The sequence below is a fragment of the Lissotriton vulgaris genome, chromosome 8 (assembly GCF_964263255.1).
Source record: "Lissotriton vulgaris chromosome 8, aLisVul1.2, whole genome shotgun sequence".
Classification (NCBI taxonomy): domain Eukaryota; kingdom Metazoa; phylum Chordata; class Amphibia; order Caudata; family Salamandridae; genus Lissotriton; species Lissotriton vulgaris.
Genome location: NC_141696.1, coordinates 1,207,508,437 through 1,207,526,640, shown reverse-complemented (window position 1 = coordinate 1,207,526,640; position 18,204 = coordinate 1,207,508,437). Strand labels below are relative to the sequence as shown.

The 18,204-nt window shown below is 47.7% G+C and overlaps 1 protein-coding gene across 4 annotated transcripts in view; it reads right to left on the bottom strand.

Annotated features, from left to right (window-relative positions):
- The window catches only part of SUPT20H (SPT20 homolog, SAGA complex component), a 447,817-nt gene that overhangs the window by 37,937 nt on the left and 391,676 nt on the right, over positions 1-18,204 (bottom strand). For all 4 annotated transcript variants that reach the window (XM_086935080.1, XM_086935082.1, XM_086935081.1 and 1 more), the window contains exon 23: positions 12,007-12,126. In XM_086935080.1, coding sequence (XP_086791206.1) covers positions 12,007-12,126 — 120 coding nt within the window. The remainder of the gene's footprint in view (positions 1-12,006; positions 12,127-18,204) is intronic.

Here is an 18,204-nt window from a genome sequence, read left to right as displayed (position 1 = left end):
TTCCAGATTGCTTGCGCTTCCAGCGACAGAGGTCTGGATCTCGTTCCGCCCTGCTTGTTCCGATAGTACATCCTTGTTGTATTGTCCGTCTGAACAAGCAGAGAGGATGTCTTGAGCACAGGAAAGAAAGCCTTGAGAGCTAGATGGACAGCTCCGAGCTCCAACATGTTGATGTGATACAGCCTTACTTTCTCCGACCACACTCCTTGAATTTGAAGGGACTCCAGATGGGCGCCCCAACCCTGCAGGGACGCATCTGTCACCAGCGATCGTTTGGGCATGTCCTCCTGAAAAAGCACTCCCACAACCAGATGATTCCGCTGCATCCACCATCGAATGGAGATCCGCACCGACTGAGGTAGTGACAGTTTGTCTTCCCAACGGTTTGAAAACTGGGACCACTGATCCTCCAGCGACTGCTGCAGAGGTCTCATGTGCAGCCTGGCATTTAGAACGAGGAAAATGCAAGAGCCATGGATCCTAGCAGAGACGAGATCTGTCTGGCCGTTGGTCGAAGAGTCTTTAACATTGTTTGACACTTGAGGAGAATGGAGGATAGTCTCTCCTTCGAAGGATACGCTTTTGCGTCATTTGAATCCAGAAGTGCGCCCAGATAGTGAATCCTCTGTGTGGGATTGAGGATAGACTTTTTGAAGTTCATGTGTAGACCTAGTCTCCGCAGCTGATGAATACAGAACGTGAGATGCTGCTGAAGTAGAACCGGAGAGGCACTCTTTAGCAGCCAATCGTCTAGATAGGGATAGACGAAAATATGTCTCTTCCTTAGGAAAGCCGCTACGACTGCCATGCACTTTGAAAAGGTGCGAGGAGCTGACTTTAGCCCGAAGGGAAAGACTGCGAACTGGTAATGACTGGTTTGTATGCAGAACCTTAAAAACTTCCGATGCTTTGGGGCAATGGGGATGTGAAAATACGCATCCTGAAGATCTATGGAGCACATACAGTCCTTTTGATGCAGAAGTGGAATTATTTGATGTAACGCCAGCATTCTGAACTTTTCTCGCCGAATGAACTGATTGAGGCGCCTGAGATCTAGTATGGGCCTGAACTCCTTGTTTGGACCTTTCTTTTGAACTAGAAAGTATCGGGAATAAATGCCTTGCCGACGTTGTGTCCTCGGGACCTCCTCGATGGTCTTCTTTAGGAGTAACACAGACACCTCCTGCTTCAAAAGATGAAGTCGATGGAATACAGTCTTTTGAGGAAGAATGGAAGGAGGAGGAGACTTGAATCTGATTGCATATCCATTTTGCACAATATTCAGCACCCACTTGTCGTTTGTGATGTTTTTTCACTCCTCCAGGTAAAAACGCACACTTCCCCCACACCGGAGTGGTCAACGGGCTCAGGGGAAGCAAACACTCACTGCTTTTGTTGTTGCTGCTTGTTTCCAGGAGCAGACTGTCTGGATATGCCGCCTCTTCCTCTACCAGGACGACGCTGGGAGAACTGAGATCTTCCCTGATTTTGCTGTGACGACCTTTGAGGGGTTTGAACCCTCTGCTGGCTCTGTCTCCGATCATAAGGACGGTATTTTTTCTTAAAATTGTCCTTTCTCTTTTCGAGACCTACAGCTCTCACAGTATCCAGCTCTGTCTTCATTCGTGACATCTCATCGTCAGCATGAGCCCCAAAGAGCGATTTACCGTTAAACGGCAGATTTAGAATTCGGTGTTGGGCTTCAGGTTTAAGACCCGTAAGTCTTAGCCAAGATCAGTGCCTTGCGCAAAGACCATGAGCATAGCCATGCGTAGACAGATCGGAAGCATCTGCAGCTGCGCTAATCACCTGATTAGCCACTAGCCCACCTTCATGAAGGATTTCCAGAAAATCAGTCTTGTCTTCTTTGGGAAGTTTTTCAGCGAACCGGGATAAGGAATCCCAAAGTGCGCAGTCATAGCGACCCAACAAAGCGGAAGCGCTGGCGACCTTCATGTAGGAAACAGACGTGGCACACATTCTTTTCCCTACCGAAACCATAGTTTTGCTGTCTTTGTCCGGGAGAACAGATGATGACGTCGCTCCAGTCTGATTTTTACGTGCCGCTGAGACGATGACCGAATCAGGTTGTGGCTCAGATCTTAGAAATAATGGGTCATTGTCCGGAGCCTTATACTTCTTTGCAATCCGTGGGGGAACCGCTCCCAAAGATGCAGGAGTCAAGAATTTATGCTCAGCAGGCTCCAATAGACCTGGGACCAGGGGAAGTAAAGGTCTCGATGATAATTTTTGATGCAATGTCTCGAAGATAACCGTAGTCTTCGCAGTAGAGACAGGCATCTCTATATTAAGTGTCGCTGCTCCACGGCAAAGAACTTCATTAAATGTGATTACGTCATCAATCAGCGATATCCTACTTGGAGGAGTTGATGACAGCGTCGGTGAGTAATACCTCTTCGAATCTGTAGACCTTGTCGAAGATCTCGTATCACGTCTCTTGGATGAACGGTGATGTGAAGACCTCGGAGAGGGTGAAGTCCGCCTTCTCACTGATGGAGACTTCCTCGGCGGAGTACGCCCACGCCTTCTAGGAGATTGAACCACTCGTATAGGAGGTGACCTTGATCTCGAAGCAGGTCTTTCCGACACCGGAGACCTGGACGTAGACCTTGGAGGGTTGATTCTCCTTATCTTCCATTCTCTGAGTTCTCCCAGCCATCGTGAAGAGATATTAGCCCCTGTAGGTGAAGGCGCTCTTGAGGGCTCTGGAGAGATTTCTACAATTTTCAGCCCAGGGGAGGAAGAAGAACTCCCAGAAGACGCCACAGAAACATTAGATCGGTCTTTAGACACCGTTCTAGGCCTCTTAGCTGCAGGAGACTTAGACGGCGGTCCCCTCGACGTCGATCTTTCCATTGGTGAACCTCTCGAAGGCGGTCTTCTCGAAGGCGGTCTTCTCGACGACGACCTCCTTGGCGACGACCTCCTTGGCGACGACCTCCTTGGCGACGACCTCCTTGGCGACGACCTCCTTGGCGACGACCTCCTCGGCGGCGACCTCCTCGGCGGCGACCTCCTTGGCGGCGACTTCCTCGACGGCGACCTCCACGACGTCGAGTGTCTCGTCGGCGTTGACGTCATGCGCCTCGAGGGCGATGATTTTCTCGGCGTCGTGTGCCTCGACGACACATGACCTAGGCTCTTCGACGTCGAAACCTCAACTGCCCGGTTCGACGTCATAGCGCCTCTCGACGGCGACCTTGACTGATCTTTCGAGCCTCTCGGCGGTGACCGTCGACGAGACGACGTCGAGTCCCGTCCTCTCATAGTCGTAGGAGAGCCAGACTTGAATCGCCTACGCTCATGACGTTTCTCACCTCTTATCGGCGGCGAATTCTTCTTCGACGGCGACGGATGTCGTGACGCTGATTGATGATTTTGAACATACCGGAACTTTAGAAGAAGATCTGTCTCTCGAAGTTGAAGGTTGAAGTTGTGTTCTCTTCTCAGCTCTTTCCTTAAGCTCTTTTTGCTGAGAAGAAGGTTTCCTGGAGTGAAAATCTTCCCTTCCACTCACGGTTTCTCCTCTGTCATGCATGGACTGAAGCCTGCTCTTCTCTCTCTCTCTCTCTCAAAGTTCTGTTCGACAACTTGCTGCAATGGTAGCAGTGTTCTGGCTTGTGTGTAGATGGAAGACAAGCCACACAGACTGGATGTGGATCTGTCTTGGACATTTTTTTACCACAGGCCGGGCACTTAATAAATAAGGCCGGCATTGTGACTGGAAAAAAAGCCAAAAAAAAAAAAAATTGTTGATTTAGTCAGATAATGACTAAAGACGTGGAGTAAAGACAAAAAATTTGTAGAACTACCAGAAGAAAGTGAAAAAATATCACCAGCTGGCGAGCTCAATGCTCCAGGATCCTCACAGAAGGAGCCGGAAAAAAGAACTGACCTAACTGTCACCTGTGGTGCATGATGGGAGCCTGGAGGCTCATAGAGGTCTTAAAGGCACGGCACCAGTTTTTTTTATTCCTATTGTTACAATGCAGCCTATCTAGGCTAAAGCTGCCTCTATGATCCTGTCTGTTTTTACCTTTGAAAATAAAGGTTGTGTGTTTCAAAGACAAAGCCAGTACTTTCTTCTTTGCATTTTCATATAATGTAATTCATATGTCTTTATTTAACAAATGTAAAGATTTTACAGGCATTTGGGGCAGTTTTTTGAGCCTAGTATGGTTATATTGGGCTGCATATGTATATGCATATTATATATATATATATATATATATATATATATATATATATATATATATATATAGTTATTTTATGCGTATTTATGTGTATATATACATATATATGTAGATATATGCATATTATTGGCTATTGGTCTGGGGTCCCGCACGAGGGCGGGACTATTCAGTGCTTATGACTATTGATGAGTATCCCCTGGAAGAGAAAGTTTGTTCAGCTTTAATAAAACATGTTTGAATGCACTTAGCTATCCACCTGCCAATGCCCAATTTGGATATAGGCTTTTCTTTATGAGGAGGCGAAAAAGCAACAAATAGCTGCTTCATCTTTCAAAAAGTTTTAATTTGGTCAATGTAGTACATTAGGGATCTTTTGACACCTAACGTACGGAGAGCCCTCTTGCAATTGAGTCTGGTTGCGCAAAAACACTGGCAACTCGAAGATTGAGGTGAAAGTGGGAGATAACCTTTGGAAGGAATTTGTGGTTGATGCGAAGGATCACTCTGTCAAGTTGAAAGAAAGGACCTTCTAAGGTTAAAGCCTGGAGCTCATTTACATGTCGAAGTAAGGAAACTGCAATTAAAACTGCCACCTTCCATGATAAAAACAAAGGGGGCAATTGTGTTGTGGTTCTAATGGAGGACCCAGGAGTCTTGTGAGAACAATGTTAAGATTCCAGGAAGGTGCCGGTTGAAACCTGGGGCAGAATCACTCTAAGTCCTTCCTTTGAATAAAGACAGGCAGCTACTGCGGCAAGATGTAACCGTATGGATGTCAATGAGAGCTAAGAGCTGTAAATACAACAGGTAACAATGTTTTGTACTGTGGCATTGAATGGATTAATTTTTTTGTAGTATGTCAATAACAAACTAATCTTTTCCATGTAACCACGTAATATGCTCTAGTGATAGGCCTATGAACTTCTTTGAGAACGGTCATACATACAGTGGGAGATCGACATAGCCAAATTCTATGACCTCAGAAGAGAAATCGCCAGGTTGAGTGCCCCGAGATCTGGGTGCCTGATTTCTCCATGGTTTAGAGAGAGAAGATCCGGTCTGATGGGAAACTTCTCATGGGGAACTAATAATAGGTCTAGTAGTGTTGTGAACCAGGGCTGTCAAGCCCATGTGGTAGCCACTAGGATGAGTGTGAAGGATGTTTGCCTGAGTATCTGAACTAGAAATGGAAGGAGAAGATGAGGTGGAAAAGCGTAGGCAAATGTCTCAGACCAATTCATCCATAGAGAGAGGTGAAGTCTAACCATTTGGCATCCTGCTGAGGAGGTCAGCAAAGTTGTTCTGATCCCGGAGGGTGTTCTGCCAACCGAAAAATTTTGTGATATAGAGCCCAGCGCCAAATGATCTGAGATAGGTGTGACAACTGTAAAGAATGTTTCCCCTGCCCGCCCCACTGTTTTTGTACATAGTACATGGCTGTCATATTATCCAACTGGACTAGGACAACCTTGAGGATCAGGTGAGGTAGGAGTGCTTTCCATGCTGGGTGAATAGCTTGAAGCTCTAGGAAGTTCATGCGGAGATTCTGGTGTTTGGCATTCCAGAGACCCTGTACTGTGAGATCTTGCTAGTGTGCACCCCAGCCTGTAAGTGATGCGTCCGTTGTCAGATTGATGTGGGGAAAAGGGTTGAGGAAAGGCTGCCCTTTTAACAGGTTGTTGGTGTTCTACCACTGCAGAGAGCAAGGAGTGCGGCTGTCTATCAACACTAGATCTTCCAACTGACCCTGTGCTTGAGACTGGTGTTGCGCTAGGCATTGCTTTAAAGCATGCCTGTGTAGTTGTGCATGCAGTTCTATGGCAATGCAGGCAGACATCATGCCTAAAAGATACATGACTGTTCTAAATGTAAGCTGTTGATTTGTTTGGAAATGGGGTATCAATGTTTGCAAATTTTGGATTCTCACACTATTTGGATGAAGTAATCTAACTTGTGTGTTTAGAATAGCTCCAAGATACAGCTGAACCTGTAGAGGTTGAAGCAGAGATTTGGCACATTGATTGTGAACCCTAAGCGATGAAGCAGATCTATGGTAGCTTGAGTGTGTTGTTGGCCTAGATGAGGAGTACTGGCTTTAATAAGACAGATATGTGTGTTTTGTCCGCGTAGATATGCTTCTACCACTGCTATGCATTTGGTGAATACCGGAGGTGCAGTAGTCACTCCGAATGGGAGAATCTTGAATTGATATTGTTTGTTGGCTATCACAAACCTTAGGTATTTGTGATGTGATGGATGTATTGGAATGTGGAAGTAAGCGTCCTTTAGATCTAGTGCTGCTAGAAACTGGCCCTTTTGAAGAAGTGTGGTTCCCGTCTTGGAGAGTGACCATATGGAAATGCTCTGACATGATGTAGTGGTTTAGGGGCCGGAGGTCTAAAATCGCCCGTAAAGATCCATCCTTTTTGGGGATTAGGAACAATAAGGAGTATACTGCTGAACCTTGATGATCTAGAGGGAGGGGCTCTATAGGTCCTTTGAGTAGAAGAGCTTGAACTCTCTGTTTGAACAACGTTTGAGGTTCCGGTGATAGTCTGTGGGTGCGAGTTGGAATGTTGAGAGGTGTGGTGATGAGCTCCAGACAAAACCATGTATATAATATCCATACGCACTGGTCGGCTGTATTTGATTGCAATGTGGTTAGAAAATCCTGGAAGATAGGGAAGTCCTTGTTTGGTGGTGGGTGTTCCACCGCGAGGGGAAACACCCTTGCCTCTACCTTTTGCATTGTTGTGCCTGTAGGAGGCTCTGTAGTAACCTCTTGGAAAGGAGTGTTGACTGACTATATTGGTAGAAGGGGGAAACATCAGAATAGATAGCTTTGAAACTTCCACAATAGCTGGAGCAGTGGAAAGAACCACGAGGAGTAGGTGTTTGAAGGGCCCCATTGATTTAGTTGTCTTGTCTTTTTAAATCTTTTCTAGGGTCTGGTCAACTTGGCGACCAAAAAGGTGCTCTTTATCAAAGGGTACATTGAGCAGACTTTGTCGTACCTCTGGTTTAAAACCAGAAATGTAAAGCCACGTGTAGTGTTAAAGCAAGATGCTGGTATTGATGCTTCTAGCTGCAGTATCAATATAGTCTAGGACACACTGTATGCAGGGGTTTGATATTAGCTTCTGAGACAAGTTCTTGTCCTCTTTGTCTGTCCTCCCCTGGGAGATATTGGAGCAGATCCTCCATTTCATCCCAATTAGCACAGTCATAGCATGCAAGCAAGCCAGCCCACTGAGTTGGCAATGCCCCAATGGTTGAGGATTGTGATGCAACCTTTTGTACTTGTCCCTGAATGCATACGGGATCAGATGGAGAGGTCTTATATTTTTATCTAATCTGGGTGTTAGAAATCTAGGAAATCTAGCACTAACATAGTGTTTAAAAATTATCCTCAGTGTGGGGTGATGCCTCTAAGCATGGTTAAATACTTAATGGCCCTATGGGTAGATTAAAGAGTCTCAAAAAGGAAATTCTCCTATAGGGGTTCCTTGGGGAGTTTTACCTGTTAACTCTTGGCACGCTTTTGAATTACCAGGAGGGGAGGGACAGGCAGGATATAAATCTGGGTCCATGCTCTCTGGAGGATCAATATCATAGGCGTTGCAGGGGTCATTATATGGTGGTGTTCCAAAAGGTGTCATCTCCTGCACCATGCCCATCTGTAGTATATATTCGGGGGTTCCCTGAGGTGATATGTCTAGGGAATCTCCAACAGACTGTGGTGGAAAAGGTGAGTCTGGTGATGTAGAGGTGGTGGTGAAAGGGGAAAAACCTAGTGGCTTTGTCTCATTTCTTCCTTTGTTTGGACGGTATCAGTGAATCAAGAGCCTCTTGCAAAGATAGCTGTCTTTTTGATGGTGGAGGGATTGGCGCTGAGGGCTTGACAGGATACATCCTGTATGAGGCTGGATGTCTATCTGCTTTTGTCAAGACTCCAGTCTTAGAATCTTTCTGTTTCGGTGCTGAAGTTTCACTCGGCGTCAAAACGGTGGACGTGGCAGGGTGGCTCGGCACAGAGGTGCTCGATGTCAAAGGTCTTATCTTTTGTTGGTGTGTCGAAGCTGAGCCAGAGGGCGGGGCGTCCAAACTAGTCATTCGGTGCAGACCATGGCCAGAAGGCAGTGATTGACCAAGGGCTTTCTGATCACCAGGGGCCTGCAAGGGAACTGCCCTCAATACAGAACACCTCTTCCTCTGCAACAAATGGTCCAGGGTGTTCCTCTTCATCTTCTTTGACATCTTCATGTCTGAATAGGTCAGGATTGTCCTTGATGCTTCTCTGCTGTATTTCGAACCGATGTGCTCAACTGTCTCCGAGTATTTCCTTGGGGCAGAAGGAGCGACAGGTTTCGCAATCCTATTCCGGTGACATACACATATTACAGATCTGATGTAAGTCGGTCTGGGGATATTTCAAGTAGCAGCAAGGGCAATATCAAAAGGGTGTCCGTTCCATCACCAGCAGGGCATTTCCTGGAGAACCTGATGAAGACAGAGGAAGAAGGCCCGAAGGGTGAGGCTTACGGTTGAATCGTGTCGACTCGATACAGAAATGCGTTAACGCAATTGAAACAATACAGACACGGGTGAGTTCAGCACTAACCGAAAAGACCACCGTAACGGTCTCAGAGCGCAAGCACACACGTTCGAACCAGACGGTGGAAAGAAAACAATTTAACACAAGTTGATGCCCATGTGCACTATCACCAAGAGGGGAAGCCACTCGAACATGTGACTCTAAAAGACTTCTTCAAAGAAAAACAACTTTAACACATCCGGACCCATCACTAGATAACAGGAGTATGCAAAGCATACTCCTGCCATCGAGCAAATGTAGGAAGCTGGCTCTGTATATGATGTTGCCACTAGGAGGCATTACCATGCACAGAGTCCAGGGGTTCCCCAAAAGTGTACAGGGCTCAATGTAAAACCCAAAGGGCTCTATTAGTGGCAGTGTGGGCCATATAATGGACCAATAGTGACCAATAATGGACACACGACTCAAGAAGGAGATCCAGACCAATTTTAGAAAGTGATTCTTTGTACTTAATTTTAAGACCAAGCTCTTCGCAATGAGGCAAGTACGTTTTTAATTAAAAATACTTTTCTATTTGAAATATGGACACCGTGAAAATTTGCAGCACAGTTAAATGTAATCCTATGGGGAAAACAGTTTTGCGGTTAATCCGGTAAGTATGCAACTTACAGTTCCAGTCTTCAGGACCAAAGGTCAGCAGTGGGCTAGGGACAGGTAATTTCCAACACTGCACCACCAGCGGCAGCACAGGGGTGGCCGGGTGCAGAGGTCAAAATCGGAGTTCGGCCCAATGCGTTTCAAAGGAGACTGGGGGTCCTTGGTGCCATGCTGCTTGCAGGAAAGCAGAACGGTTAAAGGGGCTAAACTTTGGGTGTTAGAACCAGCACAGGGGGTGACACAAAGCAACACCAAACATACACCACCAGCTGCAGAGGGCTGGCTAGGTGCAGGGAGCAAACACTACGTTGGGCGTTCAATGCAATCCTATGGAGTTTCTTCTTTTTGGAGACAGGCTGCAGGCGTCGAACCAGAGGGACCAGGCAGAACACCAGCGACTGCACAGGTAAGTTGAGGTGTTGGGGGTCACAGGGGCACCATTGATCGAACTTACCAAAGACCGGGGGGCTGCGGATGCAGGGGTGCCTTTAGACGTCAGAAATCTTCTTACTTGGCCAGTCACAGTGGGGGGGCTTCTGATTACCTCTGCAGGCACCATTGTAGGGATCAGGAGAGGTTGGGCAATGCTGGATTCACGGTCCTGGTCATTGGTGAGACTACACTGGGCAGTTACGGCACTCAGACTCAGGCCGTGGGCGTCTGGTGCAGAGTGGGCACGAGTCGCGGATCCACCTGGATCCGGAGTCTTTGTTGTTGGTTTCTTCTGGACAGGTCGGCTGTCCACAGAAGATTGCAGTCTTTATTGAAGGCAGCAGTCCTCCCAGAGGTTTGAGAGGTCGCTGGCTGCAAGACAGGTTGCAGGTTTGTTGAAGCTGGAGACAGTCCGGTAAGGCTGGGGACCAAGGCAATCACCATCTTCAGGCTTCCTCTGAAGGGGTCTTCTTTCTTCATAGGTCATCACAGATCTAGTTTCCAGGTCTGGGGGAGCCACCTATTTGGGATGTTTTAGGGGAATAGCAGGTAGGGCCAACGGGCACCTTACCTGGGGTGACTACACCCCCTATGATGCAACCCTCCTGTGGGAGGGGGCATAGACCTAGCCCTGAATTGAAGGGTCTCCCCATCTTCAAGATGGCGGGGACTAAAAGATATGCTTCACCTTGCCTCCCCCACTATAGCGGTGGAGTTGGCAGAGGTGGGCATACCTCCTATTCTTCTACATTTTTCTGCCGGTTGCCATCTGCTGCTAGCAGCAGAGCCAGGGGGTCCCCTTATAAAGGCGGCTGGCCTTTGAAGCTTCCCTCTTCAAGCACTGGCCCATCCTGGGAGAGAAGGTGTGACATCTCTGCCCAGGTTGTGCCTTGTTATTGGTCACAGAGAGCAGGGACTCTCTCCCAGGAGTCCAGAAACGTGGCTGGCTGCCTGCAGCCGGTCAGAGACCACACCAGGATTGGTAGGTTTTCAGGGGGCACCTCTGAGGTGCACTCTGGATAAATGGTACAATAAATTCCACACCAGCATCAGTGGGGATTTATTGAGTGGAGTAGTTTGCTTCACTGAACACCAGAGTGTTTGGTACCAATCATGGTGCTGTGGAACTCGAGTTGCCAAGTTTCCAGCCCATGTACTCTCTATGGTTTCCCTTGTACTTAAAATATTCAGGAATGGACCCCAATATTGTAGGGGGCATATTGGCTACTGGAGATATGGCCTCACCTGTGGTATAGTACATTGTGCCTTAGGGCTGGGAGGCCTGCTAGTGGGGTGACTTATCTATGCCTTGAGGCAGTGCTGGTTGGCATGGCATTCCCAGGCAGGGTGCCATGTTTACTGTCGTTTTCTCCCTCACAGGGGCATGCAAGCTGGAAGGGCAGTGGCATGGATCCGGTGAGGAGGGTCCCAGGGGGCCCTCTTCAGTTCTTTGGCCTTAGGTAGTCAGGGTACCATTTACTAGGACTTACAGGGGTAAAAGTACTGATTGGCAATTTGTTTTAGGGATGACGCACTGGCACAGGGGGCCTGGTTGGCAGGGACCCTGTGCACTACAGTTGAAACCAGATCAAAACCAGGCAAAAAGTGGGGGCTAATCATGCTAAAAGAGACACTTTCTCACAGCAATGCTCCAGGGGAGGTACAGACACAAGATGGACAAGGCAAGCCACTGAAAAAGAAGCAGGCAATAAAAGTGGCAGTTTAGCTAAACAATAGTAATCTGCCAGCACCTCTATGTTAATGGTAAGCCCACAATGTTTTTCACAACCAGACAGTTCTGCTGTCTGGTACGCTTGACCTTAAAATATAAATTTTGTCACAAGTAGAGCTAGGTTTGTGAAAGCATTTTGTAGTACAAATAGTAGTACTACTAAAGTTCTTCTTTGTGAATTACAAAATGCTGTTTGTGAATAGTCTCTAAGTGTGTTAGGTCATCAATTTAGTAAGCCGACTGTGGTCCATACCAGATCTTTTACAGCTCTACTCAAAACTGTATGAGCTGTAAGGAAAACAAAGAGGAGAGAATAGCACAGAATACAAAAGCATAATACTGTAATGCAGGAAGCATCCCTATCGCATGATGCCTTCCAGGATGATCACATATTTTGCAAATAAAAAAATACCCACCTGTTCTTGTGGTTGTTGACCAGACGAAGGTGACTGTTGTGGCGAGAACTGCGTTAGTTGTTGTTGCTGCTGCTGCTGCTGCTGCTGCAGAGGGTTGTACATGAGGGAGGCACCTGGGAGCTGTTAAAAAAATCAGAAATAATTGATTTTGGAAACCTTCTGATTCAATCCAAAGCAAATATTCAATTTAAAGGCATCCCATTTAGAAAAAATTAGACAGCTACTGTACTATTACTTAAAACTCTTACCACGAAGACACGTCATTAAGTTTTATCAGTTGAGAGCATTGAGTCAGACGACCAAGATACCTTTGGTAACAAGCTACCTGGTGGGAAGAAAACAAGTTACTTACCTGTAACTTTGGTTCCCCAGTATTGGTAACTTTCATAGATTCCCATGCTTTGTGTCATTACCCGTCGTTGGAATGGGAGCCTCGGTAGTATCACAACCATAGAAACAAAAGAGAAAAAATAGGCCTAGGCCTCATCTTCTTTTGTATCCTATCACCCTCTTTGTGTAAAAGAGACCAAACTTATGTCAGGACCAATCAGAGCAGCCTCACCCCCTAGAACCTTCCTGAGAGAGCTCAGAGCCTCAGATTTTCGTAGCTGTTGTGCAAACTGCCACTATCTCTGTCAAAAAACTGAGCTTTCCCAGGGGAGGAGGGTGGGCGAATGGGAATCTATGAAAGTTACCAATACTAGGGAACCAAAGTTACAGGTAAGTAACTGGTGTTCTTGCCCCAGTATTGGAACTTTCATAGATTCCCATGCTTTGTATCAGAGTAGCTAGCAGTAATAACCAAGACACATTTTGTAGATACATGGCATCACATAACCATAAAGCATATAAACTTATAGCATGGCAAACAAGAAACAAAATGTGCTCACCAGGATGGAGGGCTTGTAGGGAAAGCTCACCTCTCAATGGAAAAGATTCCGCAGAACTGCTTGACCAACAGCCGCGTGGTCTCGTCCTGCAGACTCCAGGCAGTAGTGCTTCGTGAAGGTATATGTACTGCTCCACGTTGCTGCCCTGCATATGTCCTTAATGGCGACTCCAGAGAAAAGAGCCACCGACGATGCCACAGACCTTGTGGAAGTGCACGGACTTTTCTGTCCAAAGGCTTGCCCGCCTCCTGATAGCAGAATTGAATCGCACTGGAGATCCAGCGGGAAATGCCACTCTTTGCCAAAGGAAACCCCTTCCGTGGTGCGCTGTAGGACACAAACAATTGGGATGATTTCCAAAAGGGTCGTGTGCGCTCTAAGTAGAATTTTAAGCATCTTTGAACGCCCAAAGAATGTAATGTGCGTTCCGCAGGCGTTGAAGGGCGCGGAAAGAAAGACTTTAAAATCAAAGGTTCATTCAAGTGGAACTCAGACGGCACCTTTGGAATAAATTTCAGATTGGGGCGAAGGATAAGCACATCTTTTTTTAATTGCAGGAATGGATGCACTATGGAGAGGGCTTGAAGCTCACTCACTCTTCTCGATGTTAGAGCTAAGAGGAGGGCAAGTTTCGAAGACAGGAATTTCAAGTTCGCCTTGTGCACCGGCTCAAACTGAGCTTTCATGAGTTGAGCTAGGACAAGATTGAGTTGCCAAACTGGTGGAGGAGGGCGAACAGGAGGATACATTCAAAACAAGCCTTTTAAGAATTGTTTAATAATCCTAGAGGACCATAAGGAAGGGCCTGAAGAACTGCGCCTAAACCTCGATATGGCTGCAAGATGTACCTTAACAGATGAATACGCCAACCCAGACTTTGCCAATTATAGTATATATGGCAAAAGTTGATGAGGCAGAGATTTGTAAGGATGGAGATCTTGTCTCTGACACCACAGGCAGAACCTCTTCCATTTAGCCTTGTAAGTTTTATTAGTGCTCGGTGCTCGAGCTTGGGACAAAACGTCTCTACATTCCTGGGAGAGAGTCAGATGACGGTACTCTCTGTGTTCAGGAGCCACGCTGTCAAGTGCATCGGATGAGTTTGGGAGAGTAGAAGGAGTTCTGTGTACCAAAATTGCCGGGGCCAAGCTGGTGCAATGAGAATCATCTTGCATGGTTCCGCTTTCATTTTCCTGAGTATTCGAGGAATGAGGGGAATTGGCGGAAAAGCGTAATAGAATGCGCTGTACCAGGCCATCGAAAGGGCGTTCCCCAGAGATCCCTGATGGTGAACATTGCTTGCGTAAAACCGGCATTTGGCGTTCACCGGAGAGGCAAAAAGGTCGATGGTTGGTGTCCCCCAGACAGAAAACACACTCTCCAGAATGGACTGATTCAACTCCCATTCGTGATTCATCTCGTCTGGCGACTCAGGGCATCCGCCTTGACATTGAGAGAGCCTGCCAGATGTTCGGCTCTCAAGCTGATGTTGTGTAGAATCGCGTAATCCCGGATCCTCTGAGCTTCTTTGGACAGAGTTTGCGATCTCGTTCCTCCTTGCTTGTTGACGTAGTGCGTGGCTGTCGTATTGTCCGTCCGGACCAGCACTGTATGATTTCGGACTCTGGGAAGGAAAGCCTACAAAGCCAAACGAATGGCCGCTAGCTCCAAAAAATTTATATGGCACTGACGCTGTTCTGGACTCCAGTGCCCGCTGACTTGAAGCTCTCGGAGCACCGCTCCCCAGCCTTCCAAAGAGGCATCCGTTGTCATGATCAGAGGGGATAGTGAAACTTTGAACGTCAAACCCTGTGCGATATTGTCCTGCACTAGCCACCATTCGCATGCCTTTCTCATTTCTGGTGTCACCAACACCTTGTCGTTGAATGATCCCTCTTGCTTGGCACCATTGTTTGTCTAGCTCTTCCTGCAGAGGACGCATTCGCAGCCTACAATGAGGTATTAATGTTATGCAGGATGACATCGACCCGAGCAGGGACTTGTATTGTCTGACTGAAAGGCATTTCTTGTGGAACAGTTGGCAAGCCGATATGATCAACTTTTGTTGACGTTCTTCTGAAGGACGAGCTGTGCATTGCGTCGTGTCTAAAATGGCCCCAAGGAACCTAGTGGATCTGCAGGGCTGTAGAACTGACTTGTGTGTTTTCAATTGAAGGCCCAGGTGACTGAACAACTGAATGCAAGCCGAAACAGCTTGAGAGGTGTCCTTGAAAGATGGAGCCTTGACGAGCCAGTCGTCCAAATAAGGAAAAACCTCCAGGGATTGTTTTCGTAGAAAAGCTGCTACTGGTGCCAACACTTTGGTGAATACCCGAGTTGCAGACCGAAGGCCAAACAGAAGCACCTTGAATTGGAAATGGCTCTTTCCCACTGTGAATCGCAGATATTGTCTGTGAGCTGGGTGTATTGGAATGTGGAAATACGCATCTTCTAAATCCAGAGACGCCAAATAGTCGCCTGGGTTCAAAAGAGGAAGAATTTCTTGGAGAGTGACCATCCTGAAAGAGTTTGATGAGATAAGTGTTGAGCTCTCGTAGGTCTAGTATGGGGCGCCAAGTCTCTGCCGTCTTCCGAACCAGGAAGAACCTGGAATAAAAACCTCTGCCCTCTGAGAGAGAGGTACCGGTTCTATTGCTCCCTTGAGGAACAATTGGTGGGCTTCGAGGTGGAGCAGTCCCAGATGTTTTGTGCGGGTGGCGCCCGGAGCTCTCGTTGGAGGAAGGTCTTGAAACTCCAACGTATGGCCACTCTGAACAATATTCAGGAACCACTGGTCCGATGTTATACACTTCCAGCTGTTCAGGCAAAATGATATCCTGCCCCCCACTGATGTGACTGGGAGGGGAGGAGCAGTAGGTAGAGCCAGGAGCCCGCTATTGTCTCTTGGTGTTGTCGCGTCCCTGACGGTTCTGACACCCTCGCGGAGGTTGACTAGAGTAAGACGCAGATTGTCCGTGCCGTTGATTTGAATATTGAGTCTTATAAGATTGCGAAGACTGAGAGGAATATCTCTGTTGGGTGTTGCCTCTATATGAAGAGAAACCTCTGCCACGAGAGCCTTTAAATGGGACCTTACGGTAGTTGAGTGATCCCAAAGATTTCGCAGTGTCAGTTTCCTTTTTTATATTCTGCAGGGCATCATCAACATGCTTACCAAAGAGCATCTCTCCATCAAATGGGAGGTCCAGGATCTTATTTTGGACCTCCTGACGAAACCAGGCGGCTCTCAACCAACCTTGGCGACGAAGCACAGCTGACCCAGCCAATGCTCGAAAAGCCGTGGACGCTATGTCCATAGCACAGTCGATAACTTCAGAGGATGATTTTTCTCCCTCCATCAGAACTCTTTGCCTCTTCCCTCGCGGAGTCTGGCAGCTGTTCCACAAACGGCTCCATGTCACACCACATCTGGTGATCATATCTGCCTAGAATGGCGAGAGCATTTGCTGCTCGAACCAGTAAGCTGGCCATGGAAGAAAACCTCTTCCCCACGTTATCCAGGCGCCTACCGTCCTTGTCCGGAGGCGTAGTCAAAGGTGTTGATGGGTTCTTGTACTTGCTTTGAGCAGCCTGAGATATCACCGAATCAGGCTTCGGCTGCCCAGGAAGACAAGCTGGACTGCCATCTGGAGCCTTATACTTCTTTTCCAACCTGGGGAGAACCGGAATCACAGTGGCTGGATTTTGCATTATCTTCATACCTTCCTCCCACACATGCTCAACAATAGGAATGGATTTGACCGATCTTCTGTACTGATCCTTAAAGTCATACAGGAAACATTCAGACTCTTCCTTCGAAATTGGTAGTCCAAACCTCTTTGCAGCTCTCTCCATGAGGTTATGGAACCCCCCTATATCAACCGGAGGGGAACTAGAAGTTTCCCGACCAGTGGCGTCTGGATCTTGAAACCCACTGTCTCCTTGATCCAAGTCTGGGTCCTGCAATGGATCAGTCAAGGGATCCACCTGTACCTCATCATCCGAAGAGGTATCCTGCTGAATAGGAGTGGAGGGTCCAGGATCCGGTGTCCGGGAAAGGACCCTAGAAATGACAGTTGGTGGTGTGAGAGACACCACTTGTGACGGAGGAAGTTCGACCACAGGCTGCGCTTGCGGCAACGCCTGAGGTGGAGGTTGCGTAGACTGCATTGACTGTTCCGAAGGAAACCTGTTCCTATAGTCCTGCAGCATCAACTGCAGGTCAGAAATTAAAGAGGCGGGCATGGCTACCATGTCCTGCCGTAAAACAGGTGGATGTAGTCCTTGTGGAACATATTGATGCATCCGTTGGTCACATTGATCATAGTATTCCTCCGTGTCAGTCTCTGGCAATTTTACATTTAAGTCTGAGGGACTGTAGGCATCCCCAAAATGGTCTTCATTTTCCTCATCCTCCTCCGAATCGTCATCCAGAAGCAATGTCGGTAGATGTGTCGAAACTCGTCGAGGAGAAAGCACTCACTCGAGGATCCCTCGGCGGTCGTGCTGGATAAGTGTAGTGCAGTTCTGAAGATGGCCAGTCCCTCGAGGTCTCGTCACACCCACGAATCTCAGCTGGGCTGATGATGCAGGTAGAGGTCAGAGGTGCCAGGGAAGCCGGGTCTCGTCGTACTGGTCGGTCTGGTTCCGGAGGAAGGACGTGCAGCAAACCGCAGGTTACTTAGTTGGTGCTCGCAGATGCAGGGTGACTACTCCTTAGTCACAAGGGAGAAATCTTGAGAAGAAGTCTTGAGTTCCTTTCGTAGAAAGTAGTTTCAGGATTCAAAGATGATCTAATTTGGAAGGGTCTCCGCTCCCACCTTTATTCTAAAGAAAGGGGCTGGTACGCGACTAGGTCCTGCCCATGGGTGGGACCAGGAAGGGGGGTGGTTACACCCCTCTCCCATGCCGGACTTTCCCCAGCTCAGGGGCTGGGGTTCCCCTGGAACTAGTTCAAGCCGGCCTATGCATAGTGAGCACCGGGGTGCCACTTGCAGTCACCTTCCTCTAAAGCCCTGCCTACCCAGGATACACAAAACCCTGTCTGGGATGGTGCTAGCACCGCCCCTGACAGGAAACCCTTTGTCCAAGCTCTCCTCGCTGGAAGGACTCCCAGCAGCAGGAGGTCAGACTTGTGTCTGTGATGGAAGCATCCATTTTGTGATGGTGAGGCTCGAGTTAATTTTAACCGAGGTTCACAGTTACACACATGTCGTGTCCCTCTAGAAGGGTGGAATGCTAACCCCGTCACCAGAATTGGCGAGGGGTTAGTATTCCAATTCGTTTGACACCTTACTCAACATGTTTT